The sequence below is a fragment of the Sparus aurata genome, chromosome 1 (genome assembly GCF_900880675.1).
Source record: "Sparus aurata chromosome 1, fSpaAur1.1, whole genome shotgun sequence".
Lineage (NCBI taxonomy): Eukaryota > Metazoa > Chordata > Actinopteri > Spariformes > Sparidae > Sparus > Sparus aurata.
In genome coordinates, this window is record NC_044187.1 from 14642023 (window position 1) to 14663129 (window position 21107).

General features: G+C 41.0%; 1 protein-coding gene across 6 annotated transcripts in view; it reads left to right on the forward strand.

Annotated features, from left to right (window-relative positions):
• Positions 1-21107, forward strand: part of inpp4b (inositol polyphosphate-4-phosphatase type II B) — a 231750-nt gene that overhangs the window by 146332 nt on the left and 64311 nt on the right. For all 6 annotated transcript variants that reach the window (XM_030426674.1, XM_030426660.1, XM_030426667.1 and 3 more), the window contains 2 exons: positions 14572-14683; positions 19172-19241. In XM_030426674.1, the coding sequence (XP_030282534.1) occupies positions 14572-14683; positions 19172-19241 (182 nt within the window). The remainder of the gene's footprint in view (positions 1-14571; positions 14684-19171; positions 19242-21107) is intronic.

Here is a 21107-nt window from a genome sequence, read left to right on the forward strand (position 1 = left end):
CCTCCTTCACCACACCACAGATGAAAACAGCGTTGGCTAAGTGCGACGATGGGTAATGTGAAAATGTTGAATACAGTGTATACAAGTGCACAAAAAGAATATACAGTAAAAGTGTGTGTTTGCAAATTAGTGACACACCCTTTAGTTTTCATTTTGCTGCTGAAGGCTTTGTTTTCTCTTGCCCTCTCAGCATCTCACGCTGTACTTCCCTTTTGCTCGTCTTGTTATCTCAAAAACTTTATACACTCTGTAGGAGAGGCACTCTATGACCCAGTTCTACAGCACAGTTTGAGATTTGATTTTGATATGAATTTGTATGCTTGTGTTAGTGTGCTTGTGTGTCTGCGTGCTCATGTGTATGCATCGGAGATTTACCATGGTGAGGCTACATTATCTCAGGCCAGTGCCTCTGCAGCCTGGCTTCATGGCTTATTCATCCATTCCCATTGGATAGACCCTCTCTTTACTGTCCCACCAGGAACAGTTTAGCCTGCTACCATGATATCACCATTTTACCACCTCAGAGCCTTCACTATCGCCCTGTCCCAATTCTCACACTTATCCAACGGCAGCCAACTCTCCCATACACTGTATCCCCAGTGACTGATTCTATCAGAGCTTCACTAAAAGCCTGAAGATCAACTATCTGATCCAGTGATACTGAAGAAAAATTGAATGTGTGTGGCTGTGTGTATGAGTTTTAGGGTGCACTCACACTAGGCAATCTGAGCCGTGCCCAAGCACGTTTGACCCCCAAAGTCCAAAGCTTGTTTGACTAGTGTGAGCACTCCATACCGTGCTCAAGCATGGTACACTTTCTTGGCCCTGGCACGGTTGGAAGAGGTGTGCTTCGTTACGATATGGTTGCTCATGAACACGCACAGACACTGGTGGACAATAAGTACAATCCAGCGTATTACCCGCCTTGCATAATCCATTAATGTGAGAGAGCCGTCAGTGACCGAAACAGCGCAAAATAAGCCACAAAAAAGTCAGCAAAGTGTCATGTTCTCTGTGTTGTTCTTTCTCGCCTGCAAATATTTATCATCAGAACTGTTTACATCGAAGGTGACGTAAATTTACCATAGTATGCTACAATATACAAATTTGTGACGTGGGTATATTATCACATTAAAATTATAATTCGCACATACCAAGCAGGACTGGCAAAAAAACAGTGCCAGCCTGTAGAGCTCAGAGAGGCCCAAGGGGTCTCTGGGTCGCAGTGCAGCCCTGACCGGCTCACTGACAAGAGGTCGCATTCACCGGTTTCATCTCAGCTATCTGTACCAGGGCTCCAATTCAGTCTGGTCCGATAAGATACATTAATACTTTAAAACACTAGAATTACAAACAGCTAACATACTGAGGCAGCGTTGGACCAGCAACTCCCATGTTCTCTTTTGTTTTTGTGGATTTGTAAAGAGCACAGACGGACAGCACAGCTTTAGTTCCACATGGATACATCTTTCATATATAGCAGTCTGTCTGTACGGGGAGAAATCAGTATTACTCATCCCACATCACCTTTGTCAAACTGTCTTTATAATTTTTTGGTCATATAATAAGGGTGATGACAAACATAGATAGTCAACAGTTCTGCCATTGTCAAGGGTTGTGACATGACTTCTGTTTTGCACTGCAGGATTGGTGGTTGCCTTCATTTGCGGTGCAAAAGCTCTGAAAAATCCAACTCGTTATGGAAAAAAAATTATGTTGCTTTTCTGTCTGAAAGCCCTTGTGAGAAAAACAACAAAAAATATATATATGTCTACACCTCCAGTGTGTAAAGACAAATAACAGAGTTTGTGTGCATTTGGTTGTAGAGTCCCTCATGTGCCAGGGGAATTCTAAATTAATTATCTCCATATTGTAAACCGGTATTTAAATAACTTTTGTGTGACTATGTTGGAGTGTGTGCCAAATGTAAAGCAGTCGTGCTAATTACACTCCCCTGCAGAGTGATTCTTCTTCCCTCCCTTGTGACACTGTGACACACACTTACATATTTTTCACTGTGGAGTCATTTAGCTGCTTAAAACCAGAAGATAGTAGTCTAGAAAAAAATTAAATGAAATGCGGAGGATAATTATTGAGCATATAAATGTTGTTATTTGTGGAGTTTTATCAGTGTTGCGGTAAATAGAGGAACATATGTACTGAAGTACTTTGGGGATACTAAAGGACAATTAGAGTCATGGTATTTCAGCGTATGGCTGATGGAAAATGTTTTTTATCTGTATTATGCACATTGTCTGCGTATGTGTGTGAGAGGGGAGTCATTGAATAGAATGCATTTAATGCAGATGGTGTGGGTTTACACGCATATCACTTTGCATACATACAAGCAGGGATAACTATGCACACACATACACATCATATGCGCATGCCCATATAGAATGGCTTCACATATACTACATATGGTAATACTAACACACACAACCACACACCACATATGTATGTAAAATAGGGGGGAGAGGCACTCAGTTGGGTTGAAATAAATGCACATATGGCCTCCTCATTTTTTCTCCTTCAATACTAAAATGCTTCTTTTCCGCGCAGTTCTTCTGCATAATCTGTGAGATCCCCCAGGCTTTAGGGCTCATGGGCAGAATATGAAAATAACTAACTCGGCCAATGCTGCACCGTGGCAGCAAAATGCAACTCTGAGTAAAAATGAAGAGAAAAGAGAAATTGACAGGCCTCCTTAATTACCTGCCATGAGTAATTCCAATTTCAATAAACAACATCAGGGATAACTTCGGGCATAAGATAGAGCTGTTAACCTTACGTCAGTATTTAAGTAAGGTAATGCCGCCATGGTAAGATGTATTAGTCTGGGTCAATCATTCATCAGGTTCTTCCTATAGCTTTGCTCTTTGCAACAAAACGCATATAGGTCGAAGAGATGAGAAAATGAGGTGTTCTAGGAGCCAAAGATGAGGAGAGAAATTTAATAAATCTGGCCCGACATGGTGCTGAGGCATGCTAGGGGCACAGCTCACTAAGTGATGAGAGGATGATAATGAGGACAAAATGGAGGGAGGAAGCGCAAAAGTGAATAGGTGTATAAAACCATGTCTCACAGGTTTGGGTTTGTTTTTTTTGCCATCCCCTATTTTTGCTCTGAGATTAAATTGTGGTTTTCCATCATTCAAGCGCCCTGCTGGGGCAATGTAAGAGAAAGAGTGCAATGCAATCTTTCCTTTTGCTCCAACTCCAATATGTGCACCATAGAAGGTGAGGTCATATATAATATCCTTTCTGCCTTGCTGTTTAAAATATCTTCAGTAATGCAATGCAGTGTCGTTTGTAGGCACACAATAACGTTGAATGTTAAAATGTTTGTATTTCCTGCAGGGTGAATTGTACAATTATGTGCTGCGGTTGTGTAAAATTCCAAATAGCACGTATTCTATAAATAAAGAAATAAAATAGAATAATCAAGACAGAACTTTGACATAACACTGTACAGCATGCTTGTACATGCACACAAGCTCTGTTCTGTTGATGTTTCATGATACACTCATCTGGTAGCTTTTGATTCATCTCACCTCTGTGAAGTTTAGAGCCTTCCATTTTTCATGTTCCTCCATATTTTGGGGGGTGAATGTGTCGATCTTGTAGCCTACAGATGTGAATAGTTGAACAAGGCATTTGAATTACATACATGAACATAATGTAACAGCCACGCTTACCAGAAGGGCACATATATATGTGCGCGATCCTAGTCTTTCTTTATTATGTTCCCTTGAGTAGGTGTACCATATGTGTAAGAGGGAGTTTATAGTTGAAACGGACGACTTATCCCCCTGTTGATTCCAGTAGGTAATATTGTTGGCATTGCTGTCACAAAGTAAAATGGATAATTCATGTTTTTCTCAGACAACCAGCTACCAACAACACAAGACAACACTTGAGTTTATTTATTCGTTTGGTCTCTGTTAGAGACATTCAAGCAGATAGTAATGGTGCCAGGCTGCCAGCCTGACTGGATTGCCAGTCAGTCTTTATTTTCTCAGGAAATTTCATGCCCGATGGCAGACAAAATTTTCATTATTTTATAGCCATTACACTGTGCAATGGCATTAACTTCATATAGAAATGTTAAGAGAAAAAAAATGTATTTTGCCAATTTAAGATAGACTATAAATTAGATTTTAATCAGATCTTACATTTATTAATGAATTCTTATTCATTCACTGTCATTTTTGATTCATTATATTGAAAACGGTTATAGCCAAACCATCGTTGCTGTATTTGTCTTGGTGTCTGACTTTTGGGGAATCCCTAAAGGTGCCTAGTTCGAGCATCTCAACAAACAGAATAACTCCTATATTGGACTTCTGTTTGTCCAATCATACATGCTACATATTCACTGTGACATGTATCCTCTATTAGCATAACAAGATGCTCATGTTGACTCGTAATGTTGACACTGTTCGGAGTAAACTGGGAGTTAGGCTACACTGCAGGGAGCCTCTCTATGATAGTGTTCACCCACATTTACATAAATGGCCACTAAGGTCTGGTCACTCAGTATGTGTGTGTCTGTATCTTGTGTCCGTGTGTGTGTGTGCAAAAGGAATTGGGATGTGTGCATAAATGTGTGTCTGACACTGGCATGCAAGTACGTTCACACCCACAGAAACAAAAACACCACAGTGGCTGCAAGATGTGTAGCCAAATCCTCCATTAAATAGCCTCGGCTGACTGTGTCTTCCCAAAGTCAAATATTTATCTTGTTTGCCTTAGCTCAGTAAAAGTACATTGCACCGTTGAATTGCGTCTTATTTATAAATTGGCTATATATATTTTTATGTCCAGGAAAGCCAAAAGTGCAGAATTTCTATTATTATAACAGTGTACATATACTGCTTTGCATAAAGTTCACATTCCTATGCTGCTCCCTGTTAGTCTGAAGTGATGTCTTTTAGGAAGACACATAACTTTGCAGAATCCGATCCTGCTGTCTTTTTAACACCCTGAGAGGGAGCCCATGCAGAATGTCAACTACTTGCCTTGTCTATACCAATGACCCGTCTCAACACAGCTCTTAAATCCCTTTCATTCACTGAAAATGAGAAAAATGCTCTGTGCTGCCTGCCATAACCTGATTTGAAAGGCCAGTTTTGATAGCAGATTTATGGCTGACCTTTCTTATGGTGTTTTTTAAAGAAACTTTGACTCAGATAAGGACCCGTAACCTTAGAACTGCTTGGTGTGGTCTTGATTTGCCCACTGCACATACATTGATCAGCCTTAAAATAAAATGAATAACTGTATAAATGAATAAAACCACTGACAGGTGAAGTGAATCACATTGATCATCTTCTTGCAATGCAATACTCTGCTGGGAAAACATTCACTACATCGCATTCATGGATAGACCTCAAACTGTTCCAGAATGTTCCAAAGAACTTGACGAAAAGCTCAAGGCATCGACCTAGACTCCCCAGATCCCAATCCAATCAAGCATGCATGGGACTTGCCTGACCAAGGAGGCCCCACATAACAACCCACAGGACTCTTGGGATTCACTGCCAATGCCCTGGTGCCAGTCACCACAGGACAGCCCCAGAGGTCCTGTGCCCAGGACTCGATGGGTCAAAGCAAAGTCTGATCCAAGATGGGGCCTCAGCAGGTCATACTTGATCCAGCACATCCCCCAGATGCTTGATTGGATTGGGATCTGGGGAGTTTGGAGGCTGAGTCAACACCTCAAGCTTTTTGTCAGATTTCTCAGGCCATTCCTGGGCAGTTTTTGTGGTGTGGCAGGGTGCATTTTCCTACTTGGGGGCGGGCATCAGGGAGTGCTGTTGCCATAAGGCTCTTGGTCTGCAACAGTATTTGTGCGCTAAGTGGCATCCATATAAATTCCAGGACCCAAAGGTTTCCAAGCAGAACATTGCACTGTAACAAGGTGACAGATGTTATTCACTTCACCTATCAGTGTTTTTAATGTAGTGGCTGATCGGTGTACAAACTGTGTGTTCAAACTGATAGCCATCTTAACTTTTTTGAATTAGCTCTGTATTTTTATCCATTTGGACTGGCTGTTAAGTGTGTATTCGGCACAGCCAACTTGTTCCTATGTTTATGGAATGGTGGCATTTTCTAAGTGTATTCACCACCTGTAAAGCTTTTTATGAATAAAACGCCCACCTGATGGCATAGTCTGATAAGATGCTGATCCCTTTATTTTGAAGTGGCAGCTGTCCTTGGCGTATCTGTTGAAGATTTTAGATATTATTTTTGAAGGCTTTTGACAGTAAGGCTTTATCAAAAGATTGTGTTGTGAACATTTCCCTGTAGCTCTTGCACTATCAAATTCTCTCTGTCTATCTTAACATGCAAATTTTCATCTCTGTAAATCATTCATATGAAAGTAAGCCAGTTAAGTAGGGAACTGACCTAAAGATTATTAAAAGACACACATATAGACTCATTTCTACCTGGCACAATATCATTACAGCTTTCCAGTTAACAGTCGCAAAAAAAAAAAAAAAAAACATAACTCCAGGAAGAAAAAGTGTCCTTTTTACAATTTTTTTTTAATCGCATTGTCTGGCTTCTCCTCCGGTGCTTTGCGGCAGTGCTAATACCATGGATTGTGACCTGTAGTTTCCCCAATAAATACCCACCCCCCTTGGCTGTTGTAGTCCCTCCTGACCAGCCTGCTGCTGATGCTCTTCTTGTGTTATACTCTCCCTCCAGAGCTGCTTTTCGCTGCATACCAGAGTGTCTGTGGGCTGCAGAGATCACACAGGCTTGGTATCTGAAGGGCAAGCTGCCCCCCACAAGCAGCCCTTCGACAAACGGCACCTTGCCGAAACCGAGTCGTTTTGGCTTGGTGTGTATGGAGGGGCAGCCCTCCTTCCAGTCACGCTGCCTGTCCGCTCTTCATATCCTATAGACACGGCTGTGAGCCGAAGGGGTCAGTGTGTTTAAAGGGGAAAGCACTGCTCACCACCACCAGCAACGCAGATATGCCAGCGCACATGTATAGAGCCTACGTGCAACTCATAAATCAGCCTTAACTCTCTGCAGGAAAGTGAATAAGCGTTTGTCCCAAAATGTTGAGTTATTCCTTTAAGCATGAAGATGTCCACATCGAGCGGAGCCTAGATACTGTTCGTTGTCTCCTTTTTCAAGAACAATTACAGGACAAAAACCATCTGTTTGACACAGATGAAAGGAGACACTGTGTTTTGTCAGCGCTTTTACAGTTTGTTGAAAAATAATTATGAAGCCTTAGTGGCTCTCTGTGGGGGCATCTACTCTCTCTCTCCCTCTCTCTCACTGTGTCTGAGTCATTAGACTTGAAACAGACTATGTGATTTACTCCTCAGTCTTCAGAATCAGACGTATGTGTGCAAACGGCTTTTAGCTTTTTTTTTCATGTTTTGCAGTGCGGCTTGCTAGCTTAGTTTGACCCCCTACTACTTAAATGTTGATGATGTAGCATTCATTGAGTGAGCGTTGAAGGAGGTCGTCATCCGAGCATACAGCACTTTTTGTCACTGCTCATCCTGCCCTCTCCCACTTAAATGTCATTTCCACCCACGCTCATTCAATTGTCATTGATCTGCACTTAGCTTCTCAATGACTTCACACTGAATGTATGCCAACGGTGTTCATTGGCAGAAATGTATGCACACAACAGGATCAACTAAGAACTGAAAACACCTGAGTCTTTTGATCTCATATCTTCACTGTGACACTTTTCACACAAAAGCTCATATTAATTGTGCTGCAGTGATAATTAGAACTGTATATGTATCTGTAGCTCAGTGTATTAGAGTCTCTTCACACACAGGACTCTTCACAGCAGTAGTGGTTAATGAAGCTCCACCAGTGTGTGTTCTCTTTTGTGCTGATGTATACCACCAGGCTTTATGTAAGTCCCAGTTTGTGTGCCTGTGTGTGTGTGTGTGTGTGTGTGTGTGTATCTTGGCAAGCACAGAAACAACTGTGACAGAACTGACAGTCCAACCCAGTCCCCTAACCACTTGGTTAGGATAAGAAAAAGATCATGGGTTGGCTAACCTGGTTCTGTCACAGACACGGCTTGAAATTGTTCCAAAGTCTTGTCAAAAATATCCTGTTCTTGGGTTTTTCATTCGAAAATGTTGAAATGCAATCTCGAGCAGTGGTATCTTGCCACAACCATCTCTTCCACCTACTTAAATCAGAGTCAGCTCATATACATGTATTGAAGTGCTGATATGATACCTAAGATGAGCACAAATTTCTCTAACTCTGTCACATAGAATATTATTTTGTGTGGGCTTGACAGGCAGTCCTTATTGTATAATGATAACCTGAGTGATGTTAAAGAAATATATAATGCGCTTACTGCGTACTAGTTGCAACAGACCATATATTACTACATTATGAATTGATGTAAATGTGGATAAAATCATAATCACGATTACTGGCAGATAAATGACATAGGAATAAGTGTTATTTAGAGAATATTTAGGAGATCTCAGTGATGAACATTTTAATTTATCGATACAGTTTAGTGTGACTCAGATGTGATTCATGATATCAGGTGCTGAGATGGCTGCTAGAGGGACAACCAATGCACCACAGTGTTTTGAGTTAACCTGACCTTTTCAGTCTTGTTAGCATTGCACAACCCCCACTGCTCTCTCAACCAGCCTATGAACACTGTGACCTCTTCTGACATTATGTAGCTATGCTCCTTCGCTCAAAATAAAGCTTACAGAGTTTTTATTAGTCTCTATGGGCCTGTGGTAAACACAACCGGGAAGCAACAAGTGTGTCTTCATTCTATTATCAGCTAAACCACATCCACATAAGAAAACTTTGTTCTGCAGTGTTAAATTTGATTGAAACTGTCCTCTTAGTTCTCCTCCACAATAATGTGCCAAACTAAACAGGACGTCATTGATATGTTTTCAATCTCGTGATTTGATTTGATTAGAGTTCGAATTTTGGTTGTCTGATTTGATCCAGAATCGATCTTTGATTCAAAACGATTCTCGAATCACACTTGATAATCAATTGAATGAATAGAAAAGGGGGCACTATTGTCAGTCTTTTGCTCCAGTTTATTTAGTGCGTAACCATTAATTGGGGTCCTGCTGAAATGCAATATGAAACACAACTGGAAGTTAAGATAAATGATCTGCAGCCCTTTTCTTTTTAAAGTTAACAGCAATAAGTAAAATGTGGTTAATTTGAAAGCATTCATGCATGCATGTATGTTGATAACAGAATAAGGGTGTGTGCTCTGCTGTGTTATTAATGTCCAGCAGTGAGAGCAGCCTCTCTGCTGCACTGTTAGTTCCAGGGGGAGTTTATGAGCAGAGTTATTTTCTTCACCACAGAGTTTGTTCAACATGTTGAATGCTGCCACATGTTTGTTACCTTGTAAGCGGTTGTCATCTGATCTTGTTTGTTACCGCTGTTCCGCTCCGTTAACGTTATGCCATAACATCTTGTGACAGCATAAAAAAATGCTCACAAACACGTGGCCTGCTTAATGTTCGTCTTGCAAAGGTAATTATCCAGTCATTAGATAAAAGAACTGCTGCAACTGCTGCCTTGTTTGACTTCAACTTAAGCATAACTCTAGTGTGTGAGCATTAGATTGTCCAGGTGCTGCAACACCCCTCACAGTTAAGTTTCAACCTTGTACGTTCCTTTAACATCATGCTACTTATTAGCATTTTGAAATCAATTTTGACATTTATAAATAGATTCTGAATCGTTGGAGATAAGAATTCCGATTCTTCAATAAAAATTTTATTTGTGGAAATCTTCTGTCTGCCATAGTAGCCAGGATTTTAGTAAAGCCCAGATTTTCAGAGGAAGGTTTGGTAACGTGTGGCCCATTCGTGGAGAACAAAATTATACAGAAATGCTTTTGGGCTTGTAGCTATTGCACTAAACAAAACAAGTGATGATGTACTTCACCCTTTGCATCTCACTTTAGGCTTTTGAGTGAGTGGGCGAGTTTTTGAGTGAGACCTTCCTAAGAGTTCTTATACTTTGATATTTTGATGCTATATTTTTTTTGATGTTGTTTCAATCTGTATTGCTCTCATGTCCTGTTTTTTAGCTCCCATCTGCGTAACAGCTTTACCCTTGGGTACTAATAAAGAAACATTGAACCTTTAACCTTGAACTCAGGGGATTGTCTGATTGAGGTGTGAGGGATCACCTGCTACATCAGCTTTCTCATCATCTCCCTCATCTGTATTTTCTTGAAAGACGTATAGACATTATGCACAATCGTCATCAGGCAGCTAGTTTCAGCTCCAGTCTGGACCGATGTGATTGCCTAAACAAATAGCATCGTTTATGGATGGGTTTTTTTTCTCACCTTGCTTCTTCTGTGAAAACAGCTTATCCTAGACTGTTTCTGACACCAGTAAAGCCCTAACATAATCTAAATGTAGCGTGAAGACAGTTCTTGTCATGCAAGAATACGGTAGTGTGTGCGTGTGATGGAACTGGAACAAATAGGATGCGTCTTGCCCCTGACAGAGCTTCTATTCTGCTTATTACAGATGTATTGCAGCAGACAAACAGAATTTTTTTTTTTTTTTTTCCCCTTGCATAAATATACATGTTGTAGAGATCGATTCCACTGGTGTGTTGCAGATAAATCAGCTTGCTTTGATTAAAAACTGGAGGATTACTTAAACCTTCAAGCATAGATTGTCCTGAGCATGCCACTGTCACAAAAAAATTTACTTTATTTTAGACCCAGTCTGAATATACAGTATATTTTCTGTGCAAGTGTCTTTCATCAAGAGGAAACCAGGGCAGCTTTTTCTTTGGGAGGATACTTGAAGTGGACCAGTCTAGCCAGAGAGTGTGTGCTCACTTAAGTGTCCCCTGGTGATTCTGTCCAGCTCTATGAACAATGCCTGCAGTGTAGTCTTATTGATTGAGTCAGTCTTCCAGTCGCAAAAATGTTCCGTTAGAGCTAAGTCACATGATAATGTCATTCATCCCTAATGAAAATCAGGACTCTCAGTATCAGTTCTTATGCTGGCATTCCCCATTATTACAGTCCCGTGTCCTAACATCTGTCCTCAGTGAAAACTAGCCAGTGCTATATTTAGCCCACCCGTCCAGCTTTATATAGGTCAAGAATCCCATCTACACTTCCACTGCTATACTTCAAGGCTGTAGCATTCATGTTGCTTGTGTAGGATCCTGGCAGTTAGCTTTCCATGACCACTCCCATTCCACAGGCCACGAACACTTGTGAGGTGTCTGGAAGGACTCCTAAACTCAATCACCTGTGGACAAAATCCAGAGCAAAAGTCAAAATAGTTTTTCCAGGTCCTGCTGTGTATTTTTTAGTGTCCCACAGCTGAAGCAAAGGCCCTTGTGAGGGGAACAATCCAATGGTGTTGGTGCTTCATTTCTGTAGCTGTCAGGTGTTTTCCTCTGTGTGACTCCCCACAGAGAAAAGCTCCTGACAGCCACAGTAGTATTGCTGCTTTGAAGTTTTTTGATGAACTTTCCCCACCCACAGGCTGCTAAATTCAGACCTTTGAAAATGCTGTACAATTGTCCGTCCCCTGGCATCACTTTTTTGATTCAAAAGGCAGCAAGCAAACTCCCGCACACTGTCTAACTTGGCAAAAATAGATTTATTTGCAACGTTTAGGTACTACACCTTCAGTAGGCTCATGAAACAGAAACACAAAGCAGAAAAGAGGGTACTTGCTTGTCCATGTTTACTCTTATATTTGTGGGTCTTTGTGTCCATTTGACTGTCTTCAGTCTCGCAAGATCTTTACATATCATCATCATTATGTTCAGATCTTCACTACCTCTACTATTTCAATAAAGTACTAAAGGCAAATACTAATAATGATGATAATTGATGAAAACTAGGCTGCAAACAATAGTGCTCAGGATTCCACCTGTAAAGCAACACACACATATTCAGCTCAACCACTGGGCTCGATATGTTTACCCAAACCAGGGAAAGTGTGGTGGTTTTAGGTATGACTCCATAATCTGTACTGGCTCAAGTTAAATTTAGCAGACATTACCCTTCCACTTTCCTTTGACTCATTTAGCTGATCCTCATTGTGATAGTTGTTGCTTTGGCCCACAAACTGCAACGTGACGGGCAGTTAAATAGACGGTTTAAGTCTATGCTACACAGACAAACTGTCACAAGGTGCTGAGTGTCAGTCCACTTAATTTGTCTGCTGATATGCTTTGAACAGACAGTACAGTCGATTTTTATTGGGCAAATTGAGTTTTCTGCTTGTGTGTTTCCATCCAAGAAATAAAATGAGTTAGGTTTACAACTAAGTTAGCACAATACAGCAGCATCAGCCGGGAAGATTGCTAATTCATTCAATCTTATTAAGGTTAAGTTCCATGTTTTATTTTGGTGGTCCTTTGTGGATGATATACTTTTAATTTTCTATAAACGTGTCTCCAAAGGGAGAACGTGGTTGTGCAGTTATCATTCTGAAGAAGTAGGTGTAAGAATTGAATGTCGGGAGGAGACGTATTCTATACAGATCATTTAAAGGCTACAATGTAATATGTGTTTGTAAAATGGCAAGTGAGGCTTTCAAAAGAAAATAACTGTTAAATGTAAGGCACTTCCCTGATAACTAATTATTTTTTGAGATGTGCCAAATTCATAGCGGACATTTTAAGCATATTATTTTTGTCACATTAACAAAGCTGTCTGATTAAGTGTTGTCATAAAAGCGATCCTGGGCCAATTAGATTTTTTAAAAAAAGAAAAAAGATGGGCTTGCAGGCAAAGAACAATCTGCAGATTTGTTTCCATGCCAGCGCTAACAGACGGAAAGAGAGGGGTGGAGGAGGAGGAGGGGATGTGGGAGGGAGACAAGTTTCTTTTTCATCCACAGCTCTCACCAGAACCTTCAAAGTTAATTTGAGGTCAGTTAGTGTGCGTGCTGAAGATTTAGAGAAAAAAAAAAGTTTGTGTCACTGCAGACTAGACATCCTCTCAGGAAGATGACGTCTCTGCCATTTTTTTTACTTTTTTCTTTTTTTTCAGAATTTGTACAGTAAACCAGCAATGTGGTGATGAAACAAAATCAAATCACTAGAATGAGCTGCTGAAGAGCTCTTTTCCACTTTAATGTATAAAGATTGTATCTGAACAGGTGCTGAGTTTATGTTACATTTGGCCGCAAATCAAAAAAAAAGAAAAGAAATCACAATATACTCGATCTCTCAAAGGCATAAACCAATTATCTTGAAGCAATTCTATCAAAGTCTCTTCTGTCTGTTGAAATGGAGAGTTTCATTAGTGGATTGAGGCAGAGCAATCTAAAGAGTAGAGGGCCGCTGTAACCCCCAAGGTTTGCCTTGGGAGGACCATCACTGAATGTGATGCATGTTAATCTCCATTTCCTCGATTATGTGTGGGCCAACGTCTGTACATACTGTTTGTTCAAAGTCAGGGTGACTTTCTTTCCCCATGCTTCAGCCCTCTGTTGCACAGAGAGACGATGAGGAATGGGGGGAAACGGAAAGATGAGCAGAGGAGTAAACACTGAGACAGGTGTCTGGCAAGGGACGATGATTAGATTTATAAACCAACCAATGTTATTTTCTCTGCGTGGGGACTGCTGCAAGACATTTAGTGCTAACGGATGCTCCCAGCATCCCACCACAGAGGCACTTACCCCTCCATCTCCCTCCTTGCTATCCCAAATCCTCCTCTCCTGTACTCCCTCACATCCCTCCCTACCTCTCCTCAGCATCACTACTTCCCCTTCCTCTTATCCCATGGGTGCGATTCGATTTTCTCCCTCGTGTCCGACCAAGATGGATTGGCTTTGAAAGCATCCTTTCTGCTTCCATCACCATCCTTGTGCTATCTCCTCCTTAGTCAGGGGTGTGTCATCCTTTCCCCCTGTCTCCCCAGACCATTGGCTGGCACAAAACATCCAATATTTTCTCCAGCTGGAGTGGAACTGAACACATTAGGGATGGGTCTGTTAAGGTGATCATCTCGTTCGCGAAATGCCCAGGGACCATTTTTCTTCATTTGAGGGCGTCTGTCTTGCTGCCAATACTATGGATTTTCTATCAGCTCCTTAATCATGCCTCCATGATTGGGAAAGTGATTGGTCGGGCTGCCTGATATGAAAACTCTAGTATCAATTTTGTGTCTGTCAGGGCACATAGCCTGGGTTATTAGACAGCCATTTGAACAGTTATACGAAATGTTCCTTCCTTCACCCCCACCGACTTCCCACTGGAGCAGGCTCAACTTTATTCTGCATGCAGACGCTGCTGCAAAATCTGTCAGGGAAAGAAATCGCCACAGTCCAAGCGTCTATTTCCTGATTGCACTTTTCAAGTCAAACAGATTTATAATTTCACAACCTGTTCAAGGCTGGAAATTAGCTTATTAGATCTGGAGAGTCTGGGGGCCCAAAATGGAGATGAGTACTTTTTATGTCCATGGAGGCGTAGTAGTCAGAGGAAAAGATCATTTAACAGAAATATTTTTGTTCAACAGATTAGATAAAGTTGCTTACTCTATCTCACTCTCTCCTTGTTTCCCTGTAGGTCATCTGATGGTGTGTGCGCAGCAGGAGCAGTGGTGGTGAGTCGTCTGAAGATGGGGGAGATGGAAGAGGTTGACGTAGATCACATCACCACCGACATACCGTCGCATAAGGTAAAAGCAGCGAGACAAAGCAGGAGACTACGTGCTCCAGATGCCTTGTGCTAATGCTAGGATTAGACTGGCACTGCTCAAGTCCTTCAATGAGATTAAAAAAACTTCAGTAAACCCTAATGGGGATTTAGAGGGTGTGTGTGTGTGTGTGTGTGTGTGTGTGTGTGTGTGTGTGTGTGTGTGTGTGTGATGTCTGTGAGTACGTTTGGTTTGTGTTGTCTCTCTCCGTCATATATCAAAAAAAGATTAAACACAGACCGACCAAATTAGCATTCTAATACACATACACTTGACTTATTCACACAGGATTTTGTAGCCAGTCCTGCATCCTTCCCTCATCTGACCATGTGGAAGATGTTTCTTGAATGTGGCTTTCCTGCCGCTTCCACAACCCCCTTCGCCACTCTAATCTCATACAATACATACCGCTTAACTGGGCTCTGAAGTGACTCACGTAATCAGGGGGTAGAGTAAGAGGAAGAAAGAGCATTCTCCTTCGGAGTTTGACAGTAAACTGAAGATTGTGTCAACCGAATGGGGTGCCATCACACCAGGAATGAAGTTGTACGTACTCTGATTTCACTTAATTTTCTGCACACTCCTAATGGAGCCAGATTTGTTGAACATTTGCCGAGTGAATATGTGCTTTAGAGGCAGAGCCGGGTATTAAAAAGTAAAGAAGGAGCTTTAATGATGTTTCTTATCTGTAAAGGGGAACATTCTGATTTTCTATCAGCACAGCAAAGCTTTGCAAGGCAGCATGGAGACTTGCAGTCCTCGCCTGCTTTTGATTTTCTATGTACTTGTGTGCATGTGTGTGCGAGGGTGTGTGTGTGTGTGTGTGCGTGCGTGCGTGCGTGCGTGCGTGCGTGTGTGCATGTGTGTGTGTGTGTGTGCATGTGTGTATGTATGAATCACTGTCTTATATAATTGACCAAGGGCCTCTACATGGCTGACTGGCTTTCACTTCTGCCCACCCCTGTTGCTGGTGCAGGGAGGTTCCCTGCTAGGCTCCAGAGTGTCACAGACAATCTGCCCATGTCGCCTTGATGAATGTGTTGCTGTGTGGGTGTGTGCGTGTGTGTGTGTTGTCACCGCACGTTTCCCCTTGTGTGTGCTGTTTCTGTTGTAGAAGATGAGGGGAGGAAAGAGGGAAGGGATATGACAAACATTAGGGAGGGCACACTTGAGACTTAAGACTCACTTGTGGGGAAGTTCTTCTTCCATTTACCTCAGTTGTGTCATGTCTTTGTGCCTGAACATACTTTGTGTGTGTGTGTGTGTGTGTGTGTGTGTGTGTGTGTGTGTGTATGTGTGTGTGTTTGTGGGAGGGTCTGAGGCACTTGTTTGATCATTCCCCGTCATTGCTTGGGTGGCTGCTGCTTATGAATATCTAGCTGACCCTGAAAAAAGCAGTCAGCTGAGACAAGAAAGGGATTCCAGTCACCTTTGATCTGGTCTCTTTACATATTTTAGTCATCAAAGACCCATTGAACACATGATGTCCACTGCCTACAATTACAATGAGACTCCTTTAACAGCTGTGGCCCTCGGCTCATTGTTAATACTTTTCATTATCACAGATCTTACTAATATGCAAAAGTTTCCAAATGCTAGTTTTTCAGTTTCACCTGACACGTTTATGGGAGCATGGGTGTCGGTTAGGTGTTTTGTTTTGTTTTTTCTGGATCAGTTTCTAAGCAGGGACAGGTGATGGATTGTTCCTAGCAGGCATTAAAGTCCTTTTCTGGGGACAGGTTTGGCTGTCTAGCTGTCCTAAATGGTTCATCAGACAGTGCAGAGCTGACATACAGCGAGCACAAAAGATTGTTAGTTGTCAGTATTGCTTTGATGAGGAGTCCCAGACTTAATGCATCAGGAGGCATCGAAGGTTTTCAGTATCAAAAGCAGAGGTGTCATTGTGACATGGACATATTTGGCTTTTATGAACAGCAGAGAGTACAGATAAAGGGACAGTTTTACACGTTTTGTAAAATTAACTTGACAGTTTTATAGCACCAACATTATGCTACATTAAAACCGACAACATCAAAATAACATCGTGAATCCACAAGGATAAGTGTTATTTTTTACACAAGTACAAAAACAGTTTGTTTATCTGCTGTAACCTAACCTGTAATCATGAGCATGTACAGTACAGCTACATTACATTTATTTAAAGCTGAAGCTTCTATTCTTATTCTTATGAGAAGGGCCATGTGGATGCAACTCGAAAATTGCAAGAATCATGCTTGTACTGCACATCAGCTTCATCATACGTGCTGAACTGTTCCAACCAGAGACAGAGTTATGTTTGCAAAGCTATGTTTGCCAAACACATTGGTTAGCCCTCTTTCCTTTTCTCAGGAGTAGGTGAGAGCAAAAAGATTATTTTTTTATTATTATCTCACCTGACTAGTGCTACACTTTATTACAAGAACAGTGCTGTTTCTTAATAACTGTGTCTTCTACATGGATTTACAAGGAGTTTCTTCCTGGGACCTGCAGTTGTAATCTCATTCTCAGAGCCTAGTATCATGTATGTAACCACCTTAAGAATGTTTAAGACCACAAGATTTCCTTTTTTGAAAAAGATAAGTGGAAACATTCAAGTAAACCAGAGACAGTGATTAGCTAAAAGCTGCTGTAAGTGTTGTTGTCGTTTTGGCTAACTTTCTGTCTGTTTTGCAGTTAATCGTCCCCTCCCTCCTCTCTATATCACCGCACTTGTACGACTCATTTCTTTTTTTACAAGGCAGCTTTCTTTGCCTTCTTCAAGCATTGTTCTTCTTTCTGTATAATTGGCTGTATAAGCATCACCGGGCGCACTAGGATCAGCATCTTTTCCTGTTCTGCCATTGGCAGTAAACTGGAGGATCCTGTTCTCTGCACATTTAGGGGCAGACAGGACCGCCTCTTTATAGAGTTGTTCTCTGTCCTGATTGGATGAAATGGTCAGGGACAGACATGGGCTACTGACCAAACACTCTGATTACTGTTGTAATATAGAGCTATTTAATACTTATTTTGATAAGAAAACAACGCTTACAGCAACTTTAATTAGCGAGCTAGCTAGCTGCAACTAATAAAATCTGCCAGTGATAGATGTTACTGGTGAAATTAGCAGTCGCCAGCCAGAAAATTGAATTTTCTTTTACCTACATCTGCCTGAAATCCAAGACCTTTTCATTAAAAAAATAGAAAGAGTTTAAAGCAGTGAATTGGTTACTGGTATCAATGTAAACTGCACTTTCTAACAATCAATCATGATTAAACATGATTGAAAATACTAAAGCAAAATGGGTTTGGGAAATTTCCACTTTGCTTAATTACACCAAATTGAACTGTACATAGTGGTAAATGTAGCATGAGAGTGTTTCAGGAGGAGGAGTTCCTGCTCACTGGTTCACTGAAGAAACGGAAATATAGCCAATAAAAATAATAGGTCTGTTACCCAATAACACATTGTAATTTAAACATTAAAATTGTGTGGTTCCCCATCTGTATAAGACAAGATGAATCTCATAAATCAAGAGCACACATACACATACAGAAAAAGAAAGTATAGTTTTTAGTTTTAATTATCTCATTTGTTTCTGTAATCAGATTTTCATCTTACATCTTAACAAGCATACTGTAATCTCATTGTTCCTTTAACGAAAGTGTAGTTTCGGTGCTGTATGATGTTGCACAGAATTTTATGAGGGGAGAAAAATATACTATGGTGAGTTGATGAGGACTGAAATGGCAGTGGAGGTTATAAATTGCCAACCCAGGGAGTGAAGTCACAGCAGGTGACAGCTGTAGGAAAACACCTGCTGTGACATCACTGATTGCAGCGATGGCAGAATTGAAACACTTCAACTAAAAAGAGAGCGGTGCAGCAGCAGCAGCTGTCTCCTCTGTGTGATTTATACAGGTCTATTCTTTATATATAGACTGTAGTAATTGTAATGTACATACAGTAGATACAGTAGGGTACCATTTCTGTCTGTCAGCGCGACATGTTGTTGTACTGAAAGACATGCACTGACAAATCAAAACTAATGCAAACCAAACATCCCTAAACTATTAATGCAATTTACATTTTTACAGTAGTGATAAAAAATGTGATGCTTCAAAATCAGTAAAAACTAAATGATGTTGTCTCGCCATCTTGGATCAAACTAGTCCAACACAGGACTTGGGGAACCAAGCCCAACAATAATGTTATAATTATTCGCTCATGTATTATATATATATATACATGATATATACATATATATCGCTCATATGTATTATTTTCATACCTAAACTACCACAGAGCACCACAAACAGGAAATATCGGTCACATGCTTTAATTGCTTATGGCTGCAGTCACGAGTAATAGTTATGATCAAAGCCCAACTGCTCCTTAGAACAATATCATCACTGTTGTTGTCTCAACAAGAATGTTTTGACGTTAAGTAATATTTCTGTTTCTCTGCTTCTGTCCTTTTTCCTCACCAGTGTCCCGTGGTTTGTGAGTCTGCGTCCCATGCCTGCATCGACAGAGAAAATAATCCGCTGACAGGGCCAGGTATGTTTCACACCTGTAAATTTCCAGTCTTTGCTGATTATTGGAGAAGAAGGGGGGAAAAAAGCAAAGAAATATCTGTCTTTTCTTCCTACTTATTTAGATTTTGTTTCCTTGTCCACTTAAAGTAAAAGAGTTATTTTTACAGGATAAAAATTCAAAAACTCACCTTGTGACTTGGCTTCAGAGGAAAGCTTGCAATACTTCACAGACTCTCTTGTAGTGTTTATAATACCCTCCAGCATCCTTCTATACACAAACCACTTGATGTGTACAACTGACCTTTAACTGCCTTTGAAAATCCTTACCATGAACAAGATTTGAAGCATCTTTTTTGTATAGTATTTGATTAAATAATTAATATTTTTCCTGCTTATATTTATATAAGAGTCTTGTTTTAAGGCAGCAAGAAAGAGTAGTGGGAGGTAACTGACAATGAAGAAAACCCTCAAGGTTCTTTGTGGACTCACTGAAGACAAGCAAAAGATGCCACACCAGCTGCGTGAAACTAATTTGGTGGCGACACAGAAAGCTAGCGCTCTCACTGGTAGAAGAAGAGAGAATTGTAGAGGGAAAATGAAAGACGTGTAGACAGAAAGGGGATAGATTTGAAAAGGTCACGACACTTGCTGTGTTGAAACTTCACAGCCCTTGTTCAGAGGAGACTCCGGGAAACTAGTTTTCGTTTTTTCATCCCATGCATTCATTTGTTCCACAGATCCATTTTCTCTTTTATTCAGATTCCCACCACCTCTCTAAGCTCCTCAGCAGCCCCACGCCTGTTGTCATGGTGTCATTGTCGCTCACTGTTTCTACTGTGATTAACTGGTGAACTGCAGCCACGTTTGCAGGTGCACATCTGCAGCCCGTCAAAACAATACCTTCCCTGCAGACCCCGCCTGATTGAGTAATGCAATTTCGTCTTCCACTTTTATTACCTTTCAAAATGAGCATGCAGAGAGCGGGGAGAGAGGGGAGCCCACGCACAGCACATCTCAGGAAGTCATTTTCTTAAGAGGTGTCGGGAAGGGAAACAGAAGCTTCTGATTGGTGGTCAGATTAGTGTGCTGACTGGGGGGAGTTCAGGGGTTAATCTGCTTCTCTGACGGTGGTGGAAGTCAGCAACTGTCGCTCTTCCGATTAAGGTTGTGCCGTCACCCCACTTCTCTCCATGTGTCCCTTGCTCCCCATTTATTCCAGTCATCCATTTCACTTTCTCTAATCCCCATGCCAACAATGTCAGAATATCCTATTTCATTCAGTCACAATTATGAATCCTTTCTGGGGTCATTCCAGGGCCGGGCTTAACCTAAATCATCATTAATTCCAACATCAACTTCAGTATCCTAGAAAATATTAATAAGCCTCTCTATAGCCTCATTTGGCATCCAGTTATTGTCCTTAAGGGAAAAAATACCTGAAAATACCTTGATGTATCCTCGCTGTTTTGGAGCTGAACATGCATTTGATAGTAAATAAAGATATTTGCTAAACACAGAGAGAAATACCTTTCGTACAGAGAATCAGAGATGTCTTTAGATGTTCAAGAATATTTCCACACTGACTCTCAGGAATGTCTCACCAGATTCAGAAGGTGCTCATCGTGGTGTTTATATATCGCTTATAGTCCATTTCAATCTTTCTAACTTTTCATATTATTCACCTTTACATTCAATGTGTAGTATTGTAAGATTTTATCATGTGAACTAATACCACAAATTAACCAAATCAGCAACCCATTAGTTTATCTGTCAATACTTTATACTTATTTAATATCCTTGCCACATCTGTGACCCCATGCCCATTCATTCCTTTTGAAGTACAAGAAGCTGAAACAGCTGGTTGTTTTACTTTTGAGGAAATCCCACA